Source organism: Plectropomus leopardus, chromosome 15 (assembly GCF_008729295.1).
Source record: "Plectropomus leopardus isolate mb chromosome 15, YSFRI_Pleo_2.0, whole genome shotgun sequence".
Classification (NCBI taxonomy): domain Eukaryota; kingdom Metazoa; phylum Chordata; class Actinopteri; order Perciformes; family Serranidae; genus Plectropomus; species Plectropomus leopardus.
Window position 1 is genome coordinate 19,920,631 of NC_056477.1, and position 11,098 is coordinate 19,931,728.

An 11,098-nucleotide genomic window follows, 5' to 3' on the forward strand; every position below is an offset into this window, starting at 1 on the left:
ATCCTGTATTGCCTTTGTTTTTTGGGTTGATTAGTTTAAGGCATGATCAGTGATATAGGGTGGGGTTAGGATACAGTATTTCAGCGAGCCAATCAGAAGCAGAGTGAGGCAAAATAGGGCGAGTCATGTCATTTTTGTATCCTAAGAAAAACATATATGCTTTTAGTAAAGAAGGCAGTGGCAGGAAGAAACTGGTGCATAAAAATTCACAAGAATGCAAGAAATGTTGTGGTGTCACCCCGCCAAATGTTGAAACCAAACCAAACCAAACAAAAACAACTCTATGCCCTTAAATATAACAACTTTCATCAAGCATCATCAGGTCAAAACATCTAATACTTAGGTTCATCCCCACATAGGGTAGTGCAGGAATGAGCACCATTTTTAAAGCTAAACATGAGCATGATAGCATGCTGATGTTAGCATTCAGCTCAAAGCACTGCTGTGCCCGAGGATACAGAGCATAACATGCTCATTTCTTCACTTTTTCAATCATCAACCCAATGTTTTACAAATTATTTACCCTTTTCTGTGAAATTTAAAATAGAAAGATCATAGCCTTTTATTTTTCTGATTTTTTTTTTTTTTTTTTTTTTTTTTTACCAACTTTTAGATTTCTCTACTCAAATGCAATTTCAATGGACCACAATAACAATGCTTCATGTAGCTATTGTATAGAAACAGTTTGTCCCCTCAGCTTTATCTCATAGGACGTCCTGTACAGGAAGAGCAGGAGGCCAAGGAGAGCCAGAGGAGGTAGTGAGGACCTTGAAATTGCTTGTAATTTTCAGTAATATGTCCATTAATCACCAAGTCATCTTGACTTTCACAGACAACAAAACCCTCAACAGGACAGCCAGCTCCAAAAACTGGATAAGGATTTTATTGATAATTGAATTACATTTCTCTTTTATACATATTTCATAAATGATACAGGATTTTACATTTTTCTTTTTTGCCAACATTACAGCATCATATGTCAACAGAAAAAAAAGACAAGAAAAAGAAACAAAAAACAAAATAAGAGGTAAGAATGGATTACAAGATCATTTCAATCCTATATTCTGCTTCACTCTTTAGGCATTGTAATCTTATTGTAAATGCACACGAACAAGATATTTAAAACAGAACACACATTCAAAACATAGAATAATAATGCTTTGGAGAAAAAAGGCGGAGGGTGGATGAAAATGACAGGAGGGACAAGAGTGGGAGGAGTTCCCATAGAAGCTAACAGAGTGCGCCTGACACTTCTCCTTTGGAATCGAATCCAGGACGTTAGTAACTGAGGTCAACAGGTCTCCTCCTTTATAGGTGCACCAAGGATGGAGGGTGTTAAATGCACGCCGAGGGAGGGGTTGATGGGAGGAAATAAGGTGGAGACGGGAGTGGGGATTGATGGAGGTTTGAGCAGTTGGTTGGCTGAGATTTTAAGTCCGATTTGGCAGGGCAGATTCTAAAGACGCAGCCCTGTCCACTGCCTTTTATAACTAGGAATCTCTACAAACAACGTTCTTAAATTATCTTTGCAGTTTTTTATATTTTCTTGGATAAATCATCTTTTTTTATTTTCACATAATTTCCCATGTAAACATACATTCATGCAACACCCTCTTTATAATAAAGTTTCCCTATATTTGATATATTTTGGTTTTAAAAAAGAAACAAGAACAAACAAACAAAGGCAATAAACGGTGGATGGCATGATAAAAAGGTTGCGGTGATGATGGAGAGAAGTGTAAAAGCAGCAGAGGGGAGGATTGGACTGCAGACTCTCACCAGTGCATCTCAAAGGAAACACTGTCGCACTTTGTGTGTGTGTGTGTGTGTGTGTGTGTGTGTGTGTGTGTGTAAGTTGGCTTATTCAGGAAAAAAACGAATGACTGCCATGAAGTGTGGATGAAGGTGGAATTGATTTTTTTTTTTTACCACTATTGGCATGCAGTCATTAGGGGCAGAGCATTCATGAATATGGTGATTTGAACTTTCCCCCCCATGCACACACTTGCCTACACGTGGATTCAACAAACACACATGTTCACAGACCCGCGGTGAGATTGATTTCCAACAAACACTCAAATTTGACCTTCCTATGTATGGTGTTACCAAATTGCTACATTATCTTTACCCTTTAAATCAATTAGCGTCCTAAAGGCACCATTTCCCTTGGAGATAAAACACACTCACACATTAACGCACACAGTGACAGTAGACAAAATCTTGCCTTGAGATCTGCATGGCTCACTTTTGATTTGACCTAAAATCATGCATTTTTATAGAAAATCTGCAATTAAACATGAGGATCTCTTCAGTAGGATTCAGCCAACTGTGCACACAAGACCCGAGTGCAGGATCTTGATCTTAAAGTGGAAATGGACATGTATCTTCTCATCTTGTTATTATGTAAATGCTGATTTCACTGGTAAAAGCTATAAAATAATGACATTATTGGTGTTTACATTGGTTTCCTACAAGCCTCGCTTTGTCTATGCAATGTGTCAAATATAATCTCCTGGGAAAATAAAGGCTTGATTTACCAAAAAAAAAAAACAAAACAGGAAGTGCGTAAACCATTGCACAATCAAAACAGGAAGAGGATAGTGCTTTAGATTTAGTTATCCTCGGTTAGCAAAGAGCATAAGTAAGTTCTTTGCAGTTACTGTCCCCAATAGCAGGTGGAACAACCAAAGTGACAGTGGAAAACAAAATGCAGTGCGTCCTGTGTTATTGGTAAATGCTGTGCTCTGAGGAAAATAGAATGTGATCGGGTTGTCTTTGCGACGGCGGCGCCCACAAAGTTGAAAAATTGTCTGTCTCCACTTTAAGTCCATGCTTAGGGATGTCATGTCATTGTGCTTCCCCTCTGCAGAAGTACTCTACAGCAGTTCAGAGTGAAAACAACTGTTGGCTTTGAGTTCTTTTTTTTGAAGACATAAACGGGGCCGGAGAGTGAGCCTCCAATCCTCACCATGAACAGAAAACTAAGTGAAGCTGGCAAAGGTGAATTCAGTGACCATCCCGAAAGAAGAAAAAAAAAAAATGAACACAAACATATGGCTTCTATAACCTTTGACTGAACCAATTTGGATGGATGAGACTTCAGCTAGATGTGGCAAAGAAAAGTGTCCAATTAAGTATAAAATTGCAATAATGCTCCTACACATTCACAAATTTCTACTGAGGTCATACCACAGCATGCAGTCTACCCTGCTTTGCCATCGAGGGAGCAGGGGGGCATTACAGCAACAGTGGGAGGAGAAAACTCAAAGAAGCCTCTGCGTATCAATGCCATGACACTTCTACTTTTTTTTAGATGCTGTCTTTTGTTGTTTTGTCTATGAGATTTGTGAGGAAATCCAGATGTTGAATGCACATCACATGCTGCTAGGATAAAGGCCATTGAAAATGTGAAAACGGTAATTTTACACCTCCAGAACTTTGTATTTGAAAAGGAGAAAATGTATATTATCGAAAAACGATTTATTGAACTGCAGGCAATTTACTCAAATTATACTCCTGCTATGTAATGTGGCCTTACCTTTTTTAAAACAACTCAGTTTATCAGATACATTAAAAGTATGACATGCCTGTAGCTTTGCTTGAGGCAGCGGTCACTGCACATTTTAACCCTTTGATTATGTTAAGCATTCTTGCAGCGTTTCCTTTGTATTCATGAGATGATTATAGAGGTCGAGCATGGCATTATCCACATCGATATTCTGCGTTGCTTAAAATCAATTCCAATCAAAGCCGTTTTCACCCTGATTTGGCTTCAGCACCCTTTGGTGACCATGCACAGGAGCCATACATCCAACCTGGATGTGTGAAATACATTGTGTGTGTTTGTCACGACAAGATATGAATAGTTCAAGGTAGTAAATGCATACATTATAATGCTTTGTGTGTGTTAGCGGGGGTCCTCCATGGCAGGAGATCTTCAGAGGATGCAAATGATGAAATGAAGTGTGTTTGAGAGCTCCTCCCCCCACTGAAAAAAACTAGCCTCTGGTCATCTGTTTATTTGATTGTATACATATATATATTTATATTCTTTTTCATAACAAATATACTATGGCTTTCAAAATAAAAAGTGCCAAAATATTTTTTTTGGAGTAAAAGAACACACAGTGATGTTGTTGTCGGTAGTTACTCTCATACTTGCGCAGACCGGGGCCGCTACAGGACGTCAACAGGAAAAGGAAACGAGGCGTCGTCATGACTATATCCTGCGAGTCAAGACAGGCTCCTGACGAAGGTCACACTGGGAGGGACAGCTGTCCGTCACCTGGAGGAGGCGTGGCCTAGGGGGGGGAGAGGCGGCAGCCACAGGAGGGTGGTGCGACTGCAGTCAGGACTTCCGTGTAAACTTTAGCTTGTGGGATCAAGACTCGGCCTGGAGCTGCCCCAACCAAGAGTAGGTGTGTGTGCTGATAGTTTGACCGCTAGAGGAAGCAGGACTACACCGCTGCACCCGCAGAGTGGCCAGGGTCGGTGTCCCAGTGTACCCTGAAAGTCCCTCACACACGCGCGCACACACACACACACACACACATACACACTCAACAATGGCTGCCCCTCTGCATGTCCTCTGTTCTGAAGTGTCTAGAGGTGTGATAGTTCCCCTGGAGTTCCCTGCAGGCTGTCCCTCCGGAGACTTGAGGCATATCCATAGTGCCCATTTTTATTCTATCATCATCATAGTCCTTTTCATCATCCTCACCATCCGTCGGCTGAGAGTTTTGTCAGTTCTCAGTACTCTCGCCGTCCTTCGTCGCCTTTTAGCGGTTTTCAATTGCAATTCCAACTGGAGTTTTCAGTCAGGAAAATAAAAAGAAAAAAAGAAAAAAGAAGGAGAAAAAACTAACTCCCACTGTCAAGAAAGGGATGGGTTTACTGGGTGTGGGAGGGATGGGGGAGGGAGGAGTTGGGGGGAAAAGGGAAAGGAGAAGGGTGTTGGACGGAAAAGGAAAGAGGGAGAGGAGGTTGCAGGAGCTGAGAGAGGAGGGAGTCACTCGTCCCATCAATTTTTACTGGCGGTGAGCTGCTGAACTGGGAGCTGGAGCTGGAGCGGGTCCCGAAGACGCTTCAGATCCAACTCCACCTGGAGAGCATGCACGGGGAGAGAGAGCGACAGGGTAGAGTGAAAAATACGAGACGGAAAAATGTGTGGGGAATGGTATGAAAGTAGGTCTTTGTATGGCCGTTACAAATCAAAGTATCGAACTGTAAAATGTGAGATTCCCCAGTGTGACTGCAGCGCTCATTTTACATCACAGAACATCCAGCTTTCACCAAGCGACTGTACCTCAGCGATATCATCCTTCAGCTTGTTGTACTTCTCAATGTCGAAGCGTGTCCTTTTCACCCCCTTGTGGAAGAACAGCAGATACTGTCTGTCTCTAGCGTCGGGGTAAACATACTCCTGCAGGTTACGGAGAGACACACAGATGGAGCACTTTGTAAGAGGAGCCACTTTATCAGATACCGTCCATGTTCTGCTTTCTGTTCCTTGGGCCAAATCACACCGGCGAGAAATCCACCATCAAACGGACTTCATGTCCTTGGAGTTAAAAGCTAGTGGTAATTTATGAATGCTGGATTCAATTTTGGAGGGCAACAACATCACCAGACCGCTTTTTAAAAAGCTAAAAATACTACAATTTGGAGGACAACCACAGCCTTTCATTATTGTAATGCTTTGTTCTGTGGTTGCTAAAAGAGTTTCTGTCTGATGTTAAAGAGCATGAAAGAATCAAGGATGTGTCGTGTTATTTGGCACAAAAAAGCACCAAAGGCAAAGAAGCGATGAATCAGCTAATTGTTTAAGCTACAAAATGTCAGAAAACAGAAAATCATAACTTGCATTAGTGCAATGTAATATCTCCAGATTACTTATCGTCTCTGGCCAACTGTCTAATGCCAAAAGACAATCAATTCATAATCATTAAAACAGAAAAAAAAGCAAATCCTCACATTTGAGGAGCTTGAGCCTCAGAAAGATTGACAACAATTTTCGAAACCGGTCCAGTGTTAAGGGGTATGGGCTGAAATAAGCAGCTGTGAATCAGGCTGCAGTGTAAACATTTGGGGCATTTATGCACCGTCAATGTACATTCCCTAGAAGCGCTTGCTCTTGCCACTGAGAGCCTCATATTATTATTTTAAGGACATGAAAACATAATGAAAAGGATCCCTACAGAGAAAGACGTCATATTATAGAGTAAGATCCTTTTTGTTTGACCAGAAACAGCGTCCAAATTGCAACCCACCAGACTCCATTTCAATAAACAGTCATTTTAACGCGTATAAAGCCAGCATATTTTCACATCTAACCGGGTCAATTAAGGGTTTATTTTGACCAAACCATAGTTGGTTATTGTTGGAAGAATTCAAAGACGAACCAAGATGGGTTTTTTTTATGAGTTTTATAGCGTGCCTGTCAACTTTCAATGAAGTGTGTTTGACAGTGATAAAATTTGTGTTAATTTAAATGGAGTTTAGTAGGTTGCCGATGGCAGTTTCAGGCTTTTTTTGGTTAAACAAAAAGGACCTCACTCTTCAACAAAAATGTCTATCTCTGTGGGATTCTTACTCTAATATCGTCACACACTTGTCAGTGGGAAAAACAAGCACTTTTAGTGAACATACATTGACGATACACATTTGTCCATTTAAGCCCTAACCTAAACAGCAGCAGATTACGCTAAACACAATCATTCTCGACTTCCAGCATTAAATTAATGCATTTGAAATTGTAAACTCTGTTGTGTCTTACTTGGCGTGTAAGCACGAAGTAGGCGTACATGGCCATGGCCGTGCCATAAGTGATAAAGTAGGTGACGGGCTCCATGATATCCCAGGAGTACTCCCACCAGGTGAGCCTGGCCAGGATGCCAAACTGGGTGGCCATGTACGCCATGCCGCCCCACAGCACCCAGGTGGTACGCCGCTCTGCCTTCTTGTTCAGCTCCTCTTTCACCTACATAGAAGAACACGAGCAGTCAGCCAGTTCAAACAGAACAAAAGAACGTTTGTGTTGAGAAACTGGTGAGGAAGATTTAGACAGTTTAGAAAGTTTATTTCTGCACAAAAAAGAATACGGGCAGAGTCCAAGTTTTTGAAGGCCTCGATACACCAAGCGATTGGTCAGTGTTGGGATGACGATGAGTGTCGCTGCGGCGTGTCACGCATCGTTGGCCCTCGTCAGCGCTCCAATGCTGGATTGTGTTGTTGATGTGCTAATTGGCTAACTAGAGTCATGGGGTCTTTTGGTTTCCTGTTTTGAATGACAATTATAGACCGCCGTCTGCTGGTATGGAGGGGTATTTTCTCTCTTGCATGCGCAGAACATTAATGCCGCTTGGCCGTCAGTTTGGAGTGTTTTCTGTCATTTTCAGCCAAGACACAGCGACGTGAGGGCGACGCAGCAAGGGGCTTTTGTACTGCTACTTCTCTGATGTCAGATTGATGTGTCTGTGATGTGCCTTAAGACCCTTCATAGCACCTTACCCATAGTTAAAATGCCGTCTTCAATCATTAATCTTTAATGGCTGAGTGGAAACAAGGCCTGATATCCCCTAACTGATGATACAACAACATGACTATCTGCAGATAAGAGGATTATACAAATCATTATTCTGAGCAACTCCAGCTCCTCTTGGCTTCCATGGCAAAGTATGCAAGAACATGCAAACTATTTGTCAAACACTTGGTTGCTTTGTTAAAAATATTGTGATGATTTGCGGTTCTACCTTAGAGCAGCAATGAGCTTGTATAAGTGACAACAAATATTTAAGTACTGCCAAACATGTTAAGGAAGTTAGACCTTCTCGAGGGGGCGGAGTTGAGTGTTGAGGTCCTCCAGTCTTCCAATCAGCTCCCGTTCTTTGCTAAGTTGGTGCTCCTCGATGCGCAGAGTGGTGTAGAGCTGCTGCACCAGAAACTTGACGTCATTCAACCTTTCTGCCTCCTCATGGGGCAGCAGCTCTGAAGCACACACAAACAAACAAACAAAGCTTTAATTCCATCCACTTGCTGGCAATAAAACCATTTCTTCCTCTTATTGGTCGTGACCCCGACTGTGATGATATGACTCAGAGCAAACAGCATCGGCTCTGCCTTTTTCTTCACCAATCCTCACCTCTCCTTGGTGGTCGCACGAGGTGTGTGGTGTCATTAATGACGAGCTTGAAATCGTCCAGCAGCAGGATGTCTATGCCTGTGGAGGAGGCGACCCTCGCTCCATCTGGACAGAGAGACAAATGTGAATGGAGGTGGTGAGAGTGATGGAGCGCTGATGGGTAGCTGCTTCCAATACCCTTGACGACTCTCGATAATCAGGCTGGTCTCTGTCTGATTATCATGAGAGGTAAAAGCAGATGCACTTAAACACTAAGCGTAAGATTTCAAGTACCAGTTGTTCTTGTGTAATGAACCCTCTGCGCAGACTGAGGGCTGTAAAATCATTTCATGGTGCATGCGGTGGTGTTAAATTCTGATACAAAGCCACAACTGCGAGAGCTCTTAATAGCATCAAAACACAAGAACACTTGATGTGAGGACATGTATACGTATAACCTGCTGGGGTAAATTTATACAGCGGCGGTGTGTGTGTATAGAGTACTCTTGTGCTGAGAACATACCCGTGGAGTAGATGGCTACCCGGTCGATGCCTCTGTCCTCCGCTTGGAGCTGTTGCAGGAAAACTCCCACACAGTCACTGAGAGGCTTGAGGGTGAACTGACAGCGCTCTCGCCTGGACGGCAAACTGACTGAGATCACCGGCAGCCCATTCTGATACACCACTGTCACCTCTGTGAGGGGGTTGCAGGCAAGAAAACGACAAATGTCACACAAGCAGAAAATGTAAAATGACACCCCAAGGTCTTAACTGAACCATGGAAATAAGCTCTCATTTACTCTGCTCCCTCTGATCCAAGAAAATCTAATAAAGATGCAACAGGGAACACTGTTTTGCTTGTTTTGTTCAGTCCTCGTTAGCCAAAGCATTATTTGGTTTACTAGCTTTAACGCATACATAGAATTGTGAATGTTCATGCTAAAATATTAGATTTGTTATTTTCATAGAAGAAAATCGTTTTTGGAATTGGTCCTATATTAAGCAAGAGAGCTGCAGCTGATAGCTGCAAGAAAGGCTGAAATGTAGCCACTTAAGGCATTCATGCACCATCACTTTGTATCTACTCTTTTTATTTAATTTTATTTTCTTTATTGTTTTATTTATTTTATTCCTGTCCTTTGTTGTTTTATTGATTTTTTTTGTATTTGGCCTATTTGTTTGTATTATTTTATATAGACATTTTGCTTCCTGTATCTTGCATTGTTTGTCCTCTTGTCTTAATTTCATCCTAACTCTAACTCTATCCTTGGTTTGTGTCACTTGTGTTCAATAAGACTGTTTGGCTTTCTGTTGTGGTATTGCCCTCTATGTATCCCATCTTTGTTTTTGCTTTGCTTGTCGAAACACTTTGTAAACTCCATATTTTAAGGTGCTATATAAATAACATTTATATTATTATTGTTTTTGTAGCTGACATCTCTACAGAGATACACCTTTTCATTAAACAGTCAATCCTTTAATCAGAAACAGCCACAAAATGATCAACAAACCCACCAGACTCCATTCAAATTTACAGTAATTTTAGAACGTACAGAGCAAGAATATTTTCACATGTAACTGGGTGATTTAAGTGTGTATGTAGACCAAACCAGAGCTGGTGAATGTTGAAACAGTGTTATAAAGAAGCAAAGACAGGTTTTGTGAGTTTTATTATGGCTCTGTTGACTTAGAATGACATGTGATTTATGATGATAAAATTACTGTTTATTTAAATGGAGTCTCGCAATAGTGATTTTGGGGTTGTTTCTGGTTTTCCAAAAATCATTATGCTTTTTAGGAAAAAGGTCTGTCTCAGTAGGGATCTTTTCCATAATGTTGTCAGACATTACACTTTTAGTGAACTTAAACTGACAGGACACAAATACCCTAAGTGGCTACACTGCAAAAAGAAACTGAGCCTTAAAAAAAAAAAAAATAAAAAAAAAAAAATGAAGCTTTTATTTGATTGACAGCACAGAGGAGTGTGATTTGAGACCCAGCAGAGGGCAGTACAACAGCAGCTCCACCTGTCAGAGGAGGTCATCAACAAAGCTGCCAAAACACTGCGAAACCTCAAACCAGATCAGTCACAACAACAGTAATATTCATGACATTATCTGACAGGATCTCACTGCTTTAAACACCACATACAGTATCTGCAAAAAGGATCTTATTCAAGAGTTGTTTGTAAATCCTGCATGAAATTTTATTTTGCGCTTCCATTCACTTATTATTCGCCTGTAATCAGGCTCTGTAATTAGCAGCTTCCTACCGCACTATGCAGGTAAATTGTTGATGGTGGCAGTAAAATTCACCAGGATATCCACTATTTTAGTAGACGTAAAAACAAATTCTCAACAGAATGACACATTTAGTATGGTTAGGATATAACTGGATAGAGCTTCAACATCAAATTCCTACCAGTAACCATCAATTAAAAATACATTCCAACAATATCTTCTTCAGTATCTTTGTTGGCCCAGGCTAAATATTCCCTGTATGAATTAAAATGTATTAATACTACTGTAACTGTATATTTTAGGCACGTAGGCAGGCACATTCTGTGGAAATGTACAGTTCCCTTGACTAGGGTTGCAGTGATATACCAATTTAAGGTATACTGTGACATGAAAGTTGATGATTATTATACTATGTGCATTTGCTTATCTACTATATTGAAAAAAGAAAGCAACTGAATGGAGAATCTCACTTCTATTTTAGTCATTTTCCTAAGGGAGACTTTTACTCATATTGTTTCAAGTCTTAATAATGGAAAAAAACATTTGTTCAACCAAAACTAATTCTCCTTTTCAATTCTTCAAGGGTGATTTATAATAATAATAATGGGAGACTTTTAGTCATATTGTTTCAAGTCTTAATAATGGAAAAAAACATTTGTTCAACCAAAACTAATTCTCCTTGAAGAATTGAAAAGGAGAATTAGTTTTGGTTGAACAAATGTTTTTTTCCATTATTAAG

General features: G+C 40.7%; 1 protein-coding gene across 2 annotated transcripts in view; it reads right to left on the bottom strand.

Moving 5' to 3' along the window:
• Positions 1-846: 846 nt before the first annotated feature.
• Positions 847-11,098, bottom strand: part of mcu (mitochondrial calcium uniporter) — a 72,042-nt gene continuing 61,790 nt past the window's right edge. For both annotated transcript variants that reach the window (XM_042502823.1, XM_042502822.1), the window contains exons 4-9: positions 8,643-8,813; positions 8,141-8,245; positions 7,826-7,986; positions 6,776-6,979; positions 5,306-5,422; positions 847-5,101 (exon numbers count right to left, since the gene is read on the bottom strand). In XM_042502823.1, coding sequence (XP_042358757.1) covers positions 5,021-5,101; positions 5,306-5,422; positions 6,776-6,979; positions 7,826-7,986; positions 8,141-8,245; positions 8,643-8,813 — 839 coding nt within the window. In that variant the 3' untranslated portion in view covers positions 847-5,020. The remainder of the gene's footprint in view (positions 5,102-5,305; positions 5,423-6,775; positions 6,980-7,825; positions 7,987-8,140; positions 8,246-8,642; positions 8,814-11,098) is intronic.